Here is a 21,975-nt window from a genome sequence, read left to right as displayed (position 1 = left end):
ACAATATCTCCCAGATAACAGCCTAAAAGCATTGGATACAGCAAATATATTTAATTAGAATGAGCAGTATACAGCTCTCTATACAAAAAAATAACTCTACAGACAAGAACATTTTTTGTCAGACAGTTCCGTTTCTATCTCATTCTTCGGGTTTTGCAAAATTCGAGTTTACGACATCTTAACTTTGAATCTTTCGAAAAAATCCTGATAATAATAATGATAAAATTGAGGCACAGAAAAGCAGACTACCACTTCATTCAAATATACTCGATTAAAGGTCATAACTAGCAAGTTAACATCTGGTCATCCTCATTTATAATGCTAACAAAAGAATACTATTCTGCTCAGGAAATAATTGTAGGCTAACAGTATAAACAGACTTCACTCCTTTAGGCTGCTTTTATTATAATAATGTTTTTGTAGGGAGATATTAAATTTCTGACCTACTTGTAGAAAAATTTTCATCAGTGTCGTAGTTCAGCCCTGATCAGGACCAGACTACGCAGTCTCTCTCTCACTCCCCCCACCTTCCGAGAGAACAGGGAGAGAAAATATAAGGAAAAACGGCTCGAGGTTTGAGATAAGGACAGGGAGAAATCCTTAAAGTTACCATCACGGGCAAAACAGACTTGACTTGGGGAAAACTATTCATTTATTACTACAAACAGCAGGAGAATGAGACAGAAAACAAGATAACCTCCATCCACCCCTCCCTCTTCCCAAGCTTAACTTTATCTCTACTACCTTCCCCTCCCGAGCAGCACAGGGGGAAGAGGGAATGGGGGTTGCAGTCAGTTCATCATACGTTGTTTCACGCCGCTGCTTCATGGTCGGGGGAAGAACTCCTCACATTCCTCCCCTGCTCCAGTGTGGGGTCCCTCCCACGGGCCACAGTCCTTCGTGGAACTGCTCCGGCGTGGGTCATCTCTTCCACGGGTACAGTCTCTCTAGAACAGCTGTCCCAGCGGGCCCTCCACGGGCCACAGCTGCCTTCAGGCATCCACCTCCCCCGGTACGGGGTCCTTCACGGGCTCCAAGTGGATCTCTGCTCCTCCGTGGACCTCCATGGGCTGCAGGGGGACAACCTGCTCCACCATGGTCGTCACCACAGGCTGCAGGGGAATCTTGGCCAGGAGCCGCATTACTCCTCCCCCTCCTTCTGAACTGACCTTGGCGTCTGCAGCCGTTCCTCACAACAGGCTGGTAGATGTCTCTCAGGATCTTTTTTTACATCTTATTCACTTCTCATCTCCTTTCCACTTCTTGCAGCCAGGCTGGGCCGAGTTGGGCCCAGTCGGCTGCCCGGCGGGAGGCCAGAGGGTGAGGCCTGCAAGGCCCATGAGGCTCGCGCCTCCCCCTCTCTGCCCCCCGCTCCGCTGCTTCACATCTTCTCCTCCTTTTTTTCCTGTTTTCCCCTACTTAAATACGTTATCACAGAGGCGTTATCATGGGACATTCTGCTACCAATTGGCTTGGCCTTGGCCAGCAGCGGGTCCGCCCTAGGCCCGGCCGAGTCCACTGGACAAAGGGGAGCGACTTCTAGCAGTTTCCTACAGAAGCTACCACCTTAGGCCCCCCCTCACTAACAAAACCAGAACAATCAGTAATCTCTGTTCTTTGGATAGATTTCAGTATCTGACTGAGGTCTGATAAGAAAATGTTTAATTCTTTTGTGAACTCTGTACTTTCATTTCCCTGCAGATAACCTAAGATGCAGGAGAGAGGTAAATCAGGTTTTTATCATAGGGAGATTTGTATAAAAGAAACAGAAACGATCTCAAGAACTGTTTAAATTAATCTTTCCCAGAAGGGACAGTAGAAATATTGTTTATATAGCAGTTTCAATTTTAAATTGTTTTTGTTATTTTTACATTTTATTGGTATTGGTAAGCTATTATCCACCCTGTGTGTAAAATAAAGTAGCTATTTGGATAATATTTGTCAGTCAGCTTAATGCATTGCATCTTATTTCCTGATTTTGAAACTTGCAAGTTAAAGTGACTTAAATGAAATACATTAGGTATGCAGTTAAACTTCTGTCCAATTTGTTAATTTTGAAGAATTCAGTTGTGCCTGTTGATGATAGAACAGATTGCTAATTAAGACCACAAAAAGGGATAAAGGTTGAAGATAGCTGATCACATGTTCATTCCATGTTTCAAACATACTCAAAATACATAATTATAAGGATAGTTAGAATATTTCCTTTGCTTTTCTTTCCCTACTATTTAGCCATCCTCAGAAGGTAATGTAAGTGCTGAAACGTGTCTAGTATTGTTTTCATTGGTAGAGAGCTAGCAGAGTGAATTTAAAAATCTTTTCAACAAAAGTTAATCTGAAATCAGCTATTTATTCCACCACAGAGGAAAATCTTTGTTTTTCCCTTTTATTCTTCAGTTTGTATATTATGAGATCGCCATGGTTTTAGATGAACTACAACACCATTAGTTCAGTTTTTGCTGTTGTCAAAACTGTGTTTCTGCTAAAATACTATTTGTCCAAATATAGGATTGTTTCTTAAATAAAGTATAAAATTGTGCAAAAAATACTGAAATACAAAATATTCTGAACACACACACACACACACACTATATTAGAATCCATATGTTACTTCACACAAAATATTTAAATATCAAAATACATTGTGAAAGTGCCCAGGTACCCAAATATACGAGGTTTATCTCGGTTGCTTCAGTTAACGCAAAATAGCAAATGTAGGGAACTGAGCCATATGATTAAAGCTTCACACCTGTGTATGAACTGCTGGTTGAACAGTCAGAATCTTAAGTGTTTTCCATAGCTAGGTCTGCAGAAAAGATTTAATCACAGAAAACCTCATATTTTCCCTCTATTTGTGCATTTCTATTGCTTATTTCTTTTGCTGTGTCTCTCAGAAGTCAACTCAGTGAGGACATTGTACACGTGAAAGCTTTAATTACACTGAGAGTATAATACTTCACAAATACACATTTTTTTCATTTTTGCAACACAACCATTCCTTCGGTTCTCTCACCTGCAGAAGTACTCACAGTTCTGCACAATATTTAGAGACATTTGGAGCTTTTGTATGTAAAGCAGTTCTTGACAGTTCCCTGATTTTAAACTTAGGCATCTTCCCTTCAAAACAGCCTGAAGATAATTGTCTGCTGTCTTTTACAGCCTCAAGGTAATCTGCAGAACTAAAGTGTTAGCTTCAATGACCCAAATAACACTTAGTTTTATTTTTACACACTGCCTTTTTAATATAGCATTATTCCCTAGGAATTTTTATTAAAATATGGAACACGTTCTTTGCTCCAAATACATGAAGAATTGTGCTTTCTGTTTTATCAAAGAAGGACAAGAATTTAAAAACATCTTGATGTTAAGCTCTTATCTTCCAGACACATAGCTTAATTTTCAAGAATGATAAGTATTAGGTAATTCTCACTTATTTTAAATTACGTTCACCTGCCAAGACCAATTCACTGGTAAGAATGCAGAAGAACCCTTTAAAATTATGGGACTAAGCAGTATAAATTTCCACAGCGGACCTGCCTATATATTAATAAAGAGGTTTATGTCATCATGCTACTGAAGCAACACAGTGAAACTGTTATAATACGTGTAATTTCAAAATACAAGGCTATTTTGATAGAACATAACAACAGTAACAAAGCAGATAAGTAACAAGAGAAAATAGAAATGCCAGTCTATGCAGAAATGGTGAAAGCCAATACATGTGTTACCTTTGCAGGCTAACATTCCACCTATCTTGTCAGAATGATGAGGCAGCTGAAATTGAACTCAAATGCTTCTGACAGAACAATCCTAGTATTGTGTACTTTTTACAAGAGAATATTTCAAGAAGTAAAACTCTGCAACCACTGCATCTTTACTGAACTCTGAAGATTCAGTGGCATTCTCTCCCTTAGAATTTCTCTGAGGACAATTAAGTCACTTCATTTCGGAAATCCTACTATAACTGAAAGGTACAGAAACAGTGTTATGGTAAGTAAAATCAAAATGCTAGCTATTTTATAATGGGGGTATCCAGGAAAAAAAAACATCCAAATCACAGCAATAATGAAAAAGATAAACACTAAACTTTAATCTTATATTACTGTTTAACTTGAAAAGAAGGATTTTTCTTTCCTAGATACGCGCACGCTAGGAAACACTTCCATACAGAGCTCAAACATATTCCAGAAGAGCAAATATTGTGACTTTGGCCACAGTAAATTACATTACATGTACTGTAATATCTGTACATGTATTTGTCTGTTTAACAAATTACTTAATCTTTCATCCAAATATATACTACTACTTTCATCCAAACAAATATAAAATCAGTGTTGTCTCCACACACCACTGCAAAAATAATTGGCTTTTGTTACAACCATAGCTCTCTCAGATAATTTGTCCATATCCATCCCACTTCCTTCGGAATCTGATGCCTGCACCCTAGACACCATTTCCCACTGTTTTAAATAATCTGCCAGCATGGCCTTTAATGTTTCCAGGGATGGGGCGTCCACCACCTCTCTGGGCAACCTGTGCCAGTGTTCCACCACCCACAGTGTAAAAAATGTTTTCCTTACATCAAGTCTGAATCAACCTCCTTTTATTTTAAAACCATTTCCCCTTGTCCTATCACAACAGACCCTGCTAAAGAGTTTCTCCCTGTCTTTCCTGTAGGCCCCCTTTAAGTACTGGAAGGCCGCTATAAGGTCTCCCTGGAGCCTTCTCTTCTGCAGGCTGAACGGCACCAACTCTCTCAGTCTGTCTTCAGAGGACAGGTTCTCCTGACCTCTATCATCTTCATGGCCCTCCTCTGGACTCACTCCAACATGTCTATCTCCTCCTTATACTGGGGGCTCCAGAGCTGGATGCAGTACTCCAGGTGGGGTCTCACCAGAGCAGAATAGAGGGGGAGAATCACTTCCCTTTATATATTGTGGTATGAGAATACACGTGCTGGATGCTGGGGACTTGTCTACTTTTAGTTCAAAATGGCAGTGTATTTCTGACAGCTGTCTGCTTAACAGACCTTGGTTCATATCGCAAAGTAGTCTTTAAGCATATGAACTGGAATCCTTTCAGATAAAACTTATTTGGAAGATGGACTTCAGCAGCACATGCAATCCACTCCAGCTGTTAACAGGCACAGTTAACAGAATTATACTACAAGTAGTTTGAAATAAGACATATCAAAGAACATAAGACATGGATGCTGGATCTGCAGCATCTAATGCATGACTTTATAGATGGATGCATTGCACTGGTTTGCATGACTCAGTAACACAGACATGGCTCAAGATAAATGTTCGGTTCATGACATTAGGGATGCAGTGGCTAGGGCTAAAGAAGACATTTTTAACTTCATCTCCACACACTTCGCTCTGATTTTGTTTAGCTAGAAGATATCCATTTGTAGAAGCCTTAATGTTAAGCCAACATTCTAGCTCTCTGCACTGTCAGAGATGAGATGAGCTACCTATCCAGCATAATCAATAAAACATAGAATCCTCTTAAAACTTTACATTTTACATCTGTACTCAGATACAGGTCATCAGCATGAAATCTCATCTAGATGAATCTTGTGCATCTGATTAAAAAAAAGCGTCTGAGCAGCAAAATGCCTCCAGCCACATGGTTCAACACATCTGTTAATACTATTTTACAACATACCCTTATGATAGTTCTTTGAAGAAAGTTTTTGGTTGTTTTTCTGTTAAAAACATTTCATGTTTTCTATTCTGTTTTAGACAGTAGATCTCACATATGATAGAGTAACTAATAGGATTTGGGCGCCACAAAAAATATTAATTATCGGAGAAGTTCAATTAGGTGTAATCACACACTGAAGTACTAAGCATCACTCCTGAATAAAGTTTACAAGCTTACGTATCACGGGGAGGCGTTTGTAGTCTTTGGTGCCTTCCTACTGTGTTTTTCCAATCAAGCCATTACAATACAACATAAAAAAGCATATAGATAGAAAACATACTACGAAAGCAAAATAAACTGCACTATTTTAGCAGAATTATCTGAAGTCTACCAGTTACAAATCTTTTTCAGAGAAACACAATCTACTGAACCAGTTTCTGATAGAGAGATGACTGCAGTGTTATAACCAAAGTTTCAGCTTCAGCAGTTTTAAGTGAATGCTTTCTGGTTTTCTGATTAGGAACTTTTTTTTTTTTTATTTATTCTTCCTTCCAATCAGTAGATTATCAAGCAATAGAAGACTCATAGTCAACGTTTCAGTGCAGGCGTTCAGGCAGTCTTACAATTTGCATAAATTAAGCATGAGAGTTAATTTTAAAAGTGTAGTAGAAATAAGGAATAATGTTGCTAAAATGCAACCAAATGTGCCACCTGTGAATGTTTCTGTCTCAGTCTCTTTATATGTTCCTCCTTTGTAATGGTTTCTACAAATTAGGTATTTTTATAAACTGTCTCTAAATCTTTTTCAGCCCCCCCATGTGTTATTTTTGTGATTAGGGGATCAGCCCTTCACACACCATTGTATATATGGTGGGGCACCAGAGGCTCATACATAACAGAAAAGGTTCTGCATTCTGGTCTTGGTTGCTTTCCTAATACTTCTGCATAGTCTTTTGTGTTTGTTTTTTTTTCTCCCCTTCAGTTGCTCCTGAACACTGAGCCAACAGTAACCACCTTTCTCAGACCTCATTCTTGGATCGCAGTACTCAAATTAGAGCCTGTATTTTATGTGAAAATTTAGGGTTTTTTCACATCTCCCATACATATTGCTTAACATTTACCTCCATTGAATTTCATCAGATGGTTTGTCACACACTCACTCAGTATTTCAATGTCCTTATTTGCAGTTATACTTAATTTCTCTAGAAATAATAATTTTCATAATCCACTACGACACTACATGTAAACAGCTGTAGAACTTGAAAGCTTTTTTAAAAAAAACCAACTGATCTTCTTTTCTCCTATATATGCAATATCAGTATTCATCTGTTTTGATAATCATAAAAAGAAAGAACTTTCAGAAATCTATTTCCACAAGAAAATACCATACCATAGATCTCCCTCAAACTCAGTCAAGCCTCTAAACAATTATGACATTATCAGTTCTGACAGGACAACATTAAATTTCCTTCATAGATTTCAAAAAAGAGTCACCAGAATATATTCTTATAAGGTAAATACAATCAAACGAAACTTAATGTAACGGATCATATGGAAATTGATTAGGGCTTTTCTATAAACTCTATTTGCTTACATACTTGCCAAAAGCTATTTGCTGCTTAATGAAGCTGAGCTACGTTTTCTCCTTTCATTCAGGCTAAGTGAGATCCTGTTTAAGAACTGACTTTTCCAGTGAGAATGGAAAACACTGAAAACATTGCCGAGTATACCGGGTCAGATGAAAAGCACAAGAACTGTGTTAGAGCAAGTAAGAAGATATCCCAAGATCTAACTAGGTTTCAGGTGATAACTAGTACACACACATGCATTTAGCAAAAATGGAAAATGAAAAAAAGCCAGGAGGAAGTCAGAGAAAATTGGTTACTATGGCCACAGAGAGAAGCAGAGATACTTTTTATGCTGCAAAACAAAGAGAGATTTGAAATCTCTTGTTGTTTGTTTCTAACGTATTTAGTGAAGAAAAATTTACTAGACAAACAGGACTGTGGTAATGAAAAATCTGATACACATTGATCTCCCCTGATAAGGGCAACAGCACCAAGAACATTTAAATGCTGGGTAACCAGAAAGGCTCAAAAAGTCAGCAATATAGCGGTGTGTTTTGCAAATTAACTGTTAGCTATTCTAATTTTTTCATTCTACAGATACTTCTCTCTTTGCAAGAGAACTACAGAACTATTTTGTTTGCTTTAGAAAGTAAATAATAATATTACTAAATGATTTTATGTCATTGGCATGGCCTTTCAACCTGAATGGATGCACCATCTTCCTGCCTTTTCCTCCCCCATGCTACAATATTTTATGAACTGCAAAATACAGGCTAAACTTCTTTTGGATGTTCATAAGACCAAATTTCACAATAAAATACAAAATGTATTTGTTTAAATCCTTCTCACATTAGAACAGAAATTACTAGCAATGCTTCAGCATCTTCTATATTCAAGACAGCCTGTAAGAGGAAGGTAGCTTGGTGAGGTAGTCTCCTCTGTCATTTCTGGAGTCATGCAGTCTCTGAGGCCACAGAGCCTATGAAACACAACATGGAATACAGCAGGAAAACAAGAAGTGATAATTCCTATTTCCATGTGGAAAGTTAGTGAGTATTTGATCCAGAGCATCTAGGCATTTGATGTCCTTGCCAGGAAAGCAGTGGAGTGCTTGTGATACACGCAGCAGTCCTAATACTCAGAGTTTGATCACTAACAAACGTAAAGAAATTTGGGACAGTCCCAGATACTTGGTAGTGTCTCTTCAAAATAAAAAAAAGTCAATCGGCCTCTTCAGTGCCAGATGCCAAAAAGAGCAGATGCTCAGCTTCCCCCACCCCAGTTGCCTGGTTTACACTATGCACATCACTCAAGGCAGTACAGAAGCAGCAAGGCAGAGAGGAAAAAATGGAGTATGTCTGCAATACTGGTAATGGTAGCAACTACCTGGACCTAAAAGAAATCCTATCAAATGCCAGGGAACCTCCACAAGGGCAGGGCTGAATCCTGTTGTGCAATAATCTGGGAACAGTGATACAGACACTTCAGTTCTCTCTTATTTTACTTTCTTTTTTGTACAGATTTTTTTTGGTTAAGTGGTCTGTGACTGCAATAAGTACCCATCATTTACAGAAGATAAGAGAAACAGATGAAAAGTCCCTTACTCCCTAAGGAGTTTCTACACAAAAACTTGAGATAACAATAGCTATAGCATGGCAAACAGTCACGTCCTTCAAGCAAAAAGATTCTCAAAGCTATTAGAGCAGAAACAATCTAAGAGTCAAAACAGATATCCACAACAACTGGCTTCAAAGGTATGGAAAAAGATCCTATAATAGAAAAGGCATTCTTACGAAACACTCATATTTCGCTTGTGTGAGAGTGTGCCTGGATAGCGGTTCAGGCTTGCACAGCCTGGCATCAAAACCACAGATTCTAAGTCAGAAATCAGTGTAACACAGACTGCATCTTCCAGAAAAAGGGGAAAAATCAGTTTTAGAAAAAACAAAACTAACTTCAGTCAATGAAGGACTAATGAGAAGAAAAACTGATGTAACACAGCAGATAGCGAAATCACAGTCAACTAGAAGCAATATAATATAATATGATATAATATCAAAACAAGAACTACAAGAATGGAGCACAAATGCATGACACGGCAGGCAGAAAGAGCTAAGAGTACGTTATCAATACTGCAAGGGGTGTAAATTGCTACTAATTTTTGCACACATTGACAAACATGAAAATGCTTTGAAGGATCATGGCCAGTATTTTTTGACTGCACACAGAGGTTCTATGAGTTTCATCAGCTGCTGTTACCGGCATAAAGAACAGATTCTGGCATAGTGTATTATGCAGGTATATGACACCACAAGGTCTACAAACCAGATGGTCTCAGAGAAAGTCTCTGAATAGGCTGATTTTATTTGTAATAATTTCAAAGATGCATATTTTTGATGGCAGAGAGTACAGCTTCGCTCTGAAATGCAGCTCACTGATACTGAAATTGGCTTACTTTGTTCATAAGATGCTTCTATATACGATTGTGTGGAACAGTTAAAATCTTATTAATTCATAAGTCATTTAGAGCAACCGACCTCTAAGAATACACAATGTTCCCCATTTCCCTTCTGGCTACTTCCCCCTCCCTCTCATATTTTTTATAAATTTTTGCAGTTGGATCTTTATCACTGGAGTCTGTTGCTTCACTGACCAAAGACAAACTGAGAGGAATGTGTTTCAGATATTCATGGAAAGGATTTTCATATATTAAACTCTTAAGTGAACACATACTTCTAAAGCAAAAAGAGAACTTTCCTATCATTATTCAAAGTAAAAGGTCTGTAGTCTTAAATGTAGTCTTTAATACTTTATGCATATGTGCTTTCATTTAAAGAGTAACTATAGAAGAAATACGGGCATTCTTTGAGGGGCATAAAGTATGTCTCTATGAAAGGGTGGATAACGGAACAAAAAATTTCCCATCTTCCTCCAGAAGTGCTTTACAAATTTACAACCAGTACCAAGAAAAATTTCTAACAAGATTTCTTAATATTAAACTACCACAGGAGGTAACCATTTAACCTTGTTCTCTACACTGGAATATTGGCCTCGTAACACAAGTATTGCAGGAATGAAATACAATGGCAATGCCTGTCTTGTGCATATTACTTTTATGAATTGAAGACCTGCTGCCAAATTAATGTCTGGTCTTGAGATGATGAGATGCATGCATGCCTACATGAAAAGCATATGGGGAAGCACTTAAAAATACATATATATATTCTTTTCTGCTCTTGACTTGCAAATCCTAGCAAATCAAGTTTTGGGTTTTTTTAGAAATCTGTTAACAGGTGGTCTTCTCATTCACTGAGTCTTCCTCTAGAGTAACAATCTTTTCTTTCACAACATCATGTATTTCCTTTGTAATGATAGAATACTGCAATAAAAAAGAGCATCTCTCATGGTTTTATAAATCGTAAGATGCTACTGTTGATGTATAAACCTATCTACAGGCACATCATACAAACTTTCCCGCAACAGTAATAGTTATAAATTGCTCTTTACTTTGGAGGTCAGCTCCACATTGTCAATGAAACTCCATTTTGTCATGAATGTCATTAACCAGAAAAAAAAGAAATGTTAAGTTTGCTACTATTCTTTTCTCTCAAATGCAACTGCTGTAATTTCCAACTAGATGATGTTCTTCAAACCCAGTGTTGCCTGATATGCTCACCAGTCCCTACGTACATGAAATTATTCGGCTTGGAAGACCTCTTCTTTAGTCACAACATACTACTACAGCCAACGAGGAGCAAGGCTGAAATCTGCCAATGTACTTTTGCAAGTTTGAAAAGATCCTTGCTTACAGGCTGAATAATTCTGACAAGAACAGAAGTCTAGAGAAAGTCAAAACAGTGACACATTCTCAGAAATACCCTGTAATTCCTATTTTTATCATCTTCATCAGTTCCATCAGTATTTTAAAACCAGCAAGTACCAAAAATGAAGTGCTATTACTTTAGCTGGTGTAGATAAGTGACAGAAATGCAGAAGGCAGTACATTTATTTAGGCATTCACTCAGGTATTCCTCCTCTGAATGCTTCTCTTACTGAAGCACTGGTCCTGGAGATCATGTGATAGAAGACATTTCTACCTTCTAGAGAAGTTTTCAGAGGGGAAACCTATGATGGTATCTTCTTATGGTTACCTGTTGAGTGCTCTCACTTTGGGAACCTAAGCCCCTATGACAAAAATCTCGGGAAGGTAAGTTACATCACAGCGCCTTTCAGACTGATGCAGATGCTTAGGAATCATAGTGGTGATTGGTTTCACACAATTCTTCCTAACCTTGGTAAGGTGCATGAGTGTAGTTAGGGTACATGCTACCACTTCTGCCATAAATACTTTTCATTCATATGCCTATAAGTACGCCAGACACTACTCCATTTCGGTAAGCAGGATGCACTGCTTTGGTTATACTCAACACTGATCACATACACTCATTCACAGAAATAGGCACGCGTATGTACAGGCAATATTTAGATAGATAAACCATATGATCTCACAGTACATATATACACATAGTAAAATCACACTCATATGCAAGGATAAATGTATTCTAAACACTCCAGAATGGAAACATTATAAACACATGTTAAAATTTGCTGAATATTGCAATATGGACAAATGAATTCTCTTTTATATATACATATATATATATGAAAGAGATTATTTTTGAAATTACTAATACATTTAGAAACATGTATTTCCTTAATCTTCCAAAGATACTTTTCAGCTGGCAGGTACATTACGGCTTACAGAGCTCTTCCTCTTCCATAAACAGAGACACAGGTAGAAAACCATTGCATGCAGAGACTAACGTGTAATTACGTGAATTAACAAAATCAATACATAAGTTTTCCTCATAAATTATTTTGCGCTATAAAGAGGTTAATTTACCACCTTTTCTACAGTACATGGAAATGCTGTAAAAGAGACTTATTTATTTGTCATAGTAATTATTGCTCTCTGCCTGATAAAATATCCTCCTTTGCAATTTAGTCAAGTAGCTTACTTTAAGGACTACCAGAAAACATGAATATTCTAACTCCTGAGAATATAACTCAGCCACTTGTCAAGTTAAATAATATATTAAAAATGAAGCTATTCTTCTTGCATATTTCATCAAATTAAACCCCTTAATATTTCATGTTTAAATAGGAGACAGATAGTGGTGAGGCAAAATAACTCTGAACTATTGTGTATGGATGAAGATTCTGTCCTCTCTAGAAGTAATATTCCAATGATCACATTTGCTTTCTCTTTCATTTCCCCCTCTCTCATTTTTGTACTCTAATCTGCTCAGAGAACCTTTCAGAAGTTAAGACTCCCCCTATATTTACTGTAAGGATACTGAGTCTCCCTGTTTGCCAGCTGTTATTCAAAACACATATAGAAAAAAATATTTTTCATATTTGATATAGATTTGTCCATTATACTCACTGCTAGTCTCTCCTCCAGTAGGGCCTTATTTCATATGAATAACACCCATTGTATTATAACTTGAGAAGTTCAATTGTTTAAGGTGTGAGAAGTGGGCTGACTTCAATCACAACCTAAAAAACTACATTACCTGAACAAGACAAGACAGCTACCAGAAACAAGTAAAGGAGGTGATTTTTTTCCAAACACTTTAAATAGCTCTGACTTAGAATAATACAATCTTCCCTCCACACGTACATGCTGGCACAACTGAGATCAATGAGTAACTCATCTTCTGCTGTTCCCTAGGATCTCAAGCATTTTAACACCAGCTGAGTAAGACAGAGCTGAAAAATCAGAATAGGCCTCCTCAGCAGGTGCGGGAAAAAAACACATTTCTGTGACTACTGAATTTACCTAATACAGTAAGTTCCTAAAACCAAAATTATTTCTTATTTCCCAGCATTCTTTTTCTTTTGTTCACTTAACTCAGTTTGTACAATGAAGCTAGAAATATCAGCTTCCTTTTCTCCATCTTCAACATTAGCAAAATGTCAGTGGTTTGGATTTCTTATTATAAAGGAGAAAGATTAGGGGTTTTATCATTTTTGTTTTTATAGTTTTGGCGCAGTTCTCCGAACATCATGAAAATATTATATAATGCTATTAAGTTTTGAAAGCTTTCTTTCTTTCTAATACCAAAGTCTAAACGTTGGATCTACCCTAATAAATCCTGCTTCTCTCGATAATTCAGGATAGAGGAGTCCATGAATCTCAGAGGAGAGAAATAAATTTTGATCACGGCAGAGCAATAGCTTTGACTGATGCAGATACAGGCTGTCACTGCATTTGCTTACAGTGGGTTTGATGTTAATTGTGGGGGAATAAATCTTCACAAATTTACACACTGCAAAGTCCTGTCCAGATCATGCAATTACTCCCCTTTACTAGATTTGAAACTACTCTCTACTCTCTTCGCACAGCTGAAAATAAGTGTATGAAACAGCTCAATGGGTTAAGTAACCATAATGAACAAGCAATATGTCAGACTGATTGTCTACCAATCCAAACAAATAAAGAACCAGCTACGTAGACTGTACTAACAGATTTAGGCCAAATTCCCACCTACCACCCATTGTATCTGCACTGAAGAACAAAACGGACACGAATTGCTGAAGTACTTTCCATGAGTGGACTCAGCTAAAGTGAGTTTTGTTACAACTTACATTGCATTGGAGGTAAACATCAGTATTTACTGCTGTCACTTCCCAAAATCAAAGAGTTTTTAATGATTTTGAGTACCAGTGATATCATACTATCCCCTTATTAAGACAGACAATACTGAAAGAACTGAATGTGCTTTTGAGATCAAAAGCAAAAAGACACAAATTCATATTTATTTTTTTGTTATGAAAATATAACTCAATGTTCACAGTAGTCCTGTATCTGTCTTCAGGTAACAAAGAAGAGATATGTTCAATTTTTCGCATCAAACTTGTAAAAATAACTAAAATTCTATTTTAAATGCCTAAATATGGATCTAATAATTTTACTTTAGACATTTTTTCCCCCTATGATACATTAGAATTGAGTGGACAATAAAATATTCTAGTAGCTTAAATATATTAATCAATTAATAAATCAGAAGGAAACTATTAGCAACAGTTTTTTATTACCAAATAATTTTAAGATTTCAATATAGAGTTTTTAATGCTTTGGATCTGTAAAGTAATACCAAGATTAATGTCTACAGAAAATACATTTTAGCAATTAAAAAAGGGACTTAAAATGCCTAGAAAAGACAAGAGTTCACTTTTATCTTTAACTTTTAGTTTAAGTTATTTTTCCAGATAAACAATCAATTCATGTAATCAATACCAATAATTGCTCTTCTTGTCTATATTCAGAATCTATTAAACAAGAAAGCAAAGAAAGGCCACATACTCTTTGTGCACTTCAAAGTAAGAAATAACATGGCTTTTTAATGTAACGTTTCTGTCATTCTCCAAGCAAAGAAATGCAGTGTTGAAAGGCAGTAATACTGTACCTTGATTTCTTCTATTTCGTCTGGCACTATCTTGTATGCAGATATAGTCCCACCCAATCTGAAATCAGGAGAAGAAAAATATTCTCTGAAATCAAGAGAAACGTATTCTCAAAACCAGTAACACAAAGCACAGTAAGTTAATGGTGTCATGACTTGTTCCAAAACACAAATATCTTTCTATTAAGATTAGTAAATACCTAATTTAGAAGTAAAACCCATCAAGCTCCAAAATAGCAGCAAAAAAAAAAAGAAAAAAAAAATCCTTTTCCTTTCTTTACCCAAAGAAAAATCTTCATGTGATTAACATAAACATTAGAAACAAGGCATCCTTCACTAGCCCAAAACATAAGAATTAGGCAAACCAAACAGAATTACTATCACCAGTATGTTATTCTTTACATTAACAGCCATCAGTCACTATATTCTATGATTTCTTGTTTGTTGTCTAAGTCGCATGGATGAGTTTAAATATGTGAACCTTGATGTGCCCTGTGATCAGTATTTCACTAAGCTGTTATACAGTCTTAAGTGCATCCAAATGCAGTTCTAGAAATTCAAATTTTGGAATTAGACTTGCATGTATAGACCTCACAAATCACACAGACTCTATGGCTTCCATATCTGAAAAGTCTCTGGATCACGGCTGGTAATAAAAAGTAGGTGATGTGCAATAGTTGGCACTGATGTAGAAAAATAGGGGGTTTGGTCCACACTGAACTTACTAAGCTTACTTGTCTACATCCTGCAGAAGCTTAAGGTAAAGAATAGTTCACATACTGAAGATGCATGAATCGCATGTACTATAAATGGTGGCAAATAGTATGTTTTCCCCAGAGACACGGCTTCTTTTATTTCATGCAGCAGTAACATCGATAGTGACAATTCAGACCTAAAAATATAACTGCACTAATGACCTCCCTGCTGGCTCTACACAGCAACATTATTCAGTCTCTGGGTCCTACAGAAATGGAAAACACATAAGAAACTACTTAATGTAAAGCAGTAGACAGCTATCAAATGTGTATTTCTATTCTCTCCCTGTTATTGGATGTTTCCTTCCAATTGTCAGCATTTCTACACAGATGTATTTCCTTATATTCAATCTTGAAATCACTACACTACCATTTACGCAACCTAAAAAGAGGACAAGAGAGTAACACAGAAAATACATAAATATTTCCTAAAATTTTTCTAAGTCCTGCCTTTCCATAGTTCTACAAGTCAGTCATTCTCAGAAATGAATGGTTTGAAGGCTTTAGACAGAAGATGAAGTCTGCATAAGAAAAGTCGAGTCTGAAGTCCATCACTGCTTCAAGTAATATCAACTATTATGTCCGAAGCAGAGACAGGGTCCAGACATTACAGCATTCAAATTCACTACGAAGCAACTAGACAGTAACAATTGCTCTTTCCTATTTCCTCTGCAACTTCCACTGCTGCTAATCATCAATGGTGTTGAAATTTGGAGAGTGCTGAGACTTTTTTTTGCCAGTGCAACTACAAACTTGAGCTTTTATTCTTCACTATATATGACCTTTGTTCAAACGGTGTTTCCAGGGATAGCTGTAAGAAACTGGTTTTAACATCATGATGAAGGATTAGTTCATCATACCGTGACAAAGAATGGGTCAGATCAGTGCTTGTTATTGTTGCACATGACCAGTCCTATTGCTACTGGAATGAGGCCTGTAAGAAAATAGTTTTTATTTAGTTCTTTCAGATCTATTCTTGTCTGCATTCTGGAGCACCCAGAAAATAACTCCATTGACTTTTTATCTTCTAGCATAAAGAGAGGACAGAGCCTCTGCTCCTAGCACTCCACCAGCACAGAATTCCACCCAGCAGATTTCTTTGTTGGCCATCCTTGGCACAACTATTAAGCATTTTATTGGAATATATCAGAAAATAAATAAATAAATAAATAAATCGGGGTAATTGACTCAGTAAACTCATCTGGCTTGCTTAAACCATTAATTAGCATCACCTTCTGCAAATACTTCAGCAAAGTTTTGTGTCAAGAGTTGAACATACTCTGAATTTACCAAGTCGCAGTCCAAATGCTAGCATATTTTAAAGTACTTATGCATTCCTGAATTGGACATTGCCAAAATCCCACATGTAATGTCACTGAAAATGTCAGTTATCACAATTCCACATTTTTAAAGAGAAAGATATATTAAAAAATATGTTACTGTTCAAATAAACAATATCTCACCTATAGCTCCATCTCACCATATCTATCTTAATACATTTTCAATCCTATGTTGACATCTTTAGCTTGAAAACCTAGACTACATAAATTAATAATAACGAATTTGAAACTGAAAGAGAACAAAAAATACATAAATATACAATTTTATAAATGCCTCGGAGGTGAAACAAAGTTTTTAAGTCAATATTTTATTCACTTCAGAACATTAGATTTCACTCTATTTTATAACTTCTGGAAGAGAGATCCACCACAGCAGATTGCCAGTCAAAGCTAGTACTATAGAGCACATAGTAAAGACATTTGACTTTGTTTATAAGGCCTGGTTGTGAGTTTAACAGAAGTTTAAAGGTATCGCACACACTGAGAGGATCCAATAAATACAGCCTGAACTCTTCTACTGGTTGTCAGTATGATACATGTGAGGAACAGAATTTTTGTTTTTACTATATAATAATGTCTCTATGCGAAAAAAGGATTTAAGCTGCCTATTTGGCAGCCTGTGAGTAGTGAGCAATATCACACAAATAAAGTTTTAAAACAGTCTGCTTTTTTTTTCCTGGCAAAATGTCTTTGTTTCAACTTCATGCACAAAATATATCATACAATTCACTCGCTAAATGAACTTAAGAGGATCAGTTGTAAAACATGCAGCATACTCTTCACTCAAAAATAATAAATCCCAGTTTATTCTAACCTCAGGGTAAACACTCTGGAAAGAAATTTGGAAGTGCTTAATTTGGTGTTAACAAATCACTATTACAAATCACACACACAAAAGTTGCTGAAGAAAACAAAAACATTGTGATGAAAGAACAGCAAAATCAAAGCAGACTGAAAAAAATCAATGTATTAATCGGTACGTCCAACTTAGGAAAACTTTATATTTCAAGTATTTCTCTGAATTACATTTAAGTGTCACGATCAATTGTGCCCTGTCTGGAAGTTTGCTTGTTATTTTGCAAATCCTTTATTTGACCATTGACACCCGAAAGAGCAGAGATCAATTACACACACCAGACTTCAGCTACAGGATGATACACACTCTGTGACAGAGAACTTGCACATGGCATATGTTTTTTCCATTTTCTTGAGACCAACCTCTCTCTGCAGGTTAGTTTTGTTAGACCATTTTATCCTAACTTTTTTGATCACAGTGTTTCAAGAAGCTAGTACACCATGATCAGAGAAGCAAATGACCAGCTGGCACAAGTACGTATCAACTACTGTGGGCTTTGTGCACTATAATATAATGCAGCAAAGAACATGTTAGAAGGGCCAGAATTCAGTTCAACAAGGACTCAATTTTTGTGCAGATTCACTCTTCATCTTTCACACATTTTAGTCTTATTATAGCTTTCTCCAGTTGAACAACACAACATCCAGCATCCTACAATTCAAATGGCATTTTCTCTGAGAACAAACACACAACCAACCAAATGCAAGCAGTTATTTCCAGTAAGCTGAAAAGACAGTCACAAACTTCATTTATAGAGACCTAATGCGCAAAGTCTTTCTCTCCCCAAACTGTAGTATTTTTACACTATAGCAAGCCATATTATTTAATAGTGAAATTATTTAAAATACTAGTTAGCTTTAATTTTGCACATGTGTTTACGTAACAGATAATCTCTGAAAGGTCCCACAATTTATATTCAAATTTTGATAGACATCAGTCTCATCAGGTCCGTATCATACTCTGCATATAATATAGGTACCACAGTTCTCTAATTCCTTTGCATAAGAGAACTGAAATTACTCCTAGATGTAGAAATTAGAGCTGACACAATAAAAATGAAGTACGATACCTTATTTTGCGCTAAACTAGTGAAAGAGGAGAGACTGAGAAAAGACAGGATAGAAATTCCACAAAAATAATTAGGAAATAATAAATCTCGTAACTATTCGCACAGGAGTTTGAAAGAATAGAAAATGCGAGTCTTTTGCAGGGAAACTATTTTAGGAAAAAAGTGCATCTCAGCACAGACTGGGTTTGCAGAAAGTTCATAAAAAGTATGCAGGACAATGTTGAAAGCAAGGTTTCTATAGCAACCTAAGAAATTAGCAAAATACAGGAAATAAACTGAAGTGAGGCCAATACAGTTGCATGGGAATAGATGAAAGCTTTACTATTTCACAAATTAAAGAAGAATATCACTGAAGAGGGAAAACTTGAACTTCATCCAAACTAAGGAAAGTTAAAAATCAGGAAGAACTGTGCTCAAATGGAGGCAAGAAACAATGAACCACAGCGCAAATGAGAAGAGAACTCAAGAAGACAAAACTTACAGAAAAATAAATTGCAAATCTGTTAATGATAAACTACCCATTATTTTAACGTTACCCTTTTATGACGTGTTTGCTCCATGTTTCAATACTCTTATCTAAAGCACAAATTGAATTTCTCATGTTTAAAACATTTATTCTGGACAGAAGGTTAAAATTGTCACAGTATTATTTTCCATATAGTTGCAAGTTGGACTTCTACCTGCTTTTCCCCTGTGACTCTGTATATATGTATGCGCTGATGGCCTCACTGTATCATTATTGCATAGCTACATCATGTGCAAGACACTTGCGCACTTAAACTGAATCAACAGTGGTTGGCTTTTATGATACGAATTCTGACCAAAGATATGAACACGGTCTTTGTATACAGTTCCACATTCAGTGACTGCCATATGATGCTAAGCTATTGATTCACCCATTAACTTAATAAATGACTCATACTGAATGCAATGAAGTCAATTTTCTAAAAATAGCTTGTAGTCAGCTTGGCTGCTGTCATCTGCTGGAGCACTCCAATGCCACTTTAATTAACATTTATCTTTCTTCAGATAGATCACTCTGTTTAAATGATATGAAGTTGTCACTAAACATCCATCTAAACTCTGCTTCATCTTTAAATGAAAGCAAAACTCAAAAACTTCCGCTCAATTGTTTTTTTTCCAGATCCACCTCATAAATATATTTGCTATTACCATCAGGATATTCTGCCTTCTGACTGATTCATAAACCAAGCAGGATATTCAGGAGAGACCATGCCTGTGAGCAGATCAAATGACTGGGAGCCAGACTGGCTATTTCTAATCCTAAGGTCCTGTTCATTTTATCACGTGCTGCTGAACGAATGGTACTATCATGTTACAATACTACTCCTGTCAGAGCAAACTGAGCAGACAGAACACTACTTTAATTGATACTAGTTTCTACTGACCTTTGAGAAATTGTTAAAGCACCCTGAAGGGAGGTAGTAAGAAGGCATGCTATTTTGGGCTCACTTCCTACACAACAGAACATTTGCACCTAGAGCAAGCTGGGCTGCAGCTCCTGTCACTGGCTGCACACCAGCCATGAATTGTGCAAAACAGCTTACCAAGTACTTTGCGAAGACCATTTACTTACTCTAAGTAGCAGAATTACATGATGAAGATCCAGCTCATGTTTTTTTGGTTTGTTTTGTTTTGTTGTTTTTGGTTTTTTTTTTTAAATGGATCCAGTAATTAGATCCTCAAAAACTTACTTCCCTTCCTCCTTCCAATCTTATGTTAACTTCAGCATGGTGCGCTCAAAAACCTCACAGAAATAAAATGATTGCAGACATGCTCTCTGTCAGTTCATGTCTCTCATGAACTACAGCTCTGGGACTAAGATGTCAAAATTACAGCATTCTCCCTCTACCTCACCATGTCCCAAAGATTTACTGCATGCATTAAAAAAAAAAAAAAAAAAAAATGAAGGGAGGGGGGAGTAAAATTAAACTTACATTTTAAAATGTTTGTTCCCTACCTTATCACTATTCTAAGAGTAACAAAAGTATAAGAACACATTTTTCACTGCTTTCTGGCTTTTTTTTTCCTAGACAAAAAAAAAAAACACACCCAGAACTACATAAAACTACATAAAAACATTATTTTCAAGGAGGGGGAAAAAAGATGTTATTTTTTTGTTTCACCCTTCAAAAAAATTTTTTTTAACCTTATTATAGGAAAAGCAATAATAAATTAGAAGAGGCAAATTTTTCAGGCACCCTCAGTAGGAAAATACTGTCACCTCAAGAATCTGTTACAGGGAAAGAAGGCAACAAGGACCTTTGTCCTCAACACACATCAGAAACTAGGAACGAGGTCATATGTACTTCATTTAGCAATCACATGGCCAGGAGCCAGTCTCTCCTTTCAGTACAATTAGTTTTAATTTTTTTTTGGAGGGGGCAGAGCAGGGGGGAGAATTGCAACTGTTATGACAAAGTATATTAACTTAAAAGACACCTCTATATACTTATCAAAACCCACACCCATCAGGGCTTAGTGTCGTCTTCTAGAGGGTATCTTTGGTTTAACTCAATACACGGGGCACATCTATGTATCACAGTTCGGGATATTATTGCTGCCAGCCAAAAGACAGATCTATAAACTGCTTCCTCTTGAAAAAGTTTATCAGTTTACTTACTGCCTAATAAAGACACAGAGCAAGGAAGGCAACAGCCCCAAGAAATTTTGTGCTTGCAGGAACTAGCCCCCAAAAGAAACAAAATGGATGAAGATGACACTTAAAATGCATGGATTTTTCACTGGTGCAATGTTATTATTTTTTTTTACTTTTAGCATGAAGAGAGGTGCCTTCTGGGGAAAAGCAGGAGGAATGTTGAACTTCCATATGAAGTAAAGATTATTTAAGTTTCTATTCTCACTAAACATACTCAACAATAATTTTTCAAAAGTCCCATCATTAGTACTTGCATGTTTCACAGCAAGGGTATGAAGCATGCAGATAGCAAACATTTTAAGTTCTGTGAATAGAATGAAATGAAATATAAACAATATGGATATTTATAACTTCAAAAAATTTTAAAGACTTCAGCATTTAACTGTATCAGATAATGTAGCAAGCAGAACACTAGATCAACTATTTAATGGCTTCTAATAACCTAGGTCCATCAGATTATAACAAAAGAGCTATGCTGCTTCTGACATGGGCTGAGAATAAAATACTGAAGACCAATTCCTCACTCAGAATTGTCATTACAGGTTCAAAATTTTATTTCTAATTAGAAATTCTTCCCAAATGCCAGCAG

The 21,975-nt window shown here is 36.5% G+C and overlaps 1 protein-coding gene across 17 annotated transcripts in view; it reads right to left on the bottom strand.

The window, feature by feature from the left end:
- GPHN (gephyrin) overlaps positions 1 to 21,975 on the bottom strand; it is a 313,321-nt gene that overhangs the window by 173,125 nt on the left and 118,221 nt on the right. For all 17 annotated transcript variants that reach the window (XM_086748177.1, XM_086748178.1, XM_086748161.1 and 14 more), the window contains exon 3: positions 14,690 to 14,747. In XM_086748177.1, the coding sequence (XP_086604303.1) occupies positions 14,690 to 14,747 (58 nt within the window). The remainder of the gene's footprint in view (positions 1 to 14,689; positions 14,748 to 21,975) is intronic.

Source organism: Chlamydotis macqueenii, chromosome 5 (assembly GCF_036417535.1).
Source record: "Chlamydotis macqueenii isolate bChlMac1 chromosome 5, bChlMac1.mat, whole genome shotgun sequence".
Taxonomy (NCBI): domain Eukaryota; kingdom Metazoa; phylum Chordata; class Aves; order Otidiformes; family Otididae; genus Chlamydotis; species Chlamydotis macqueenii.
This window is presented reverse-complemented; position numbering and strand designations above follow the sequence as displayed.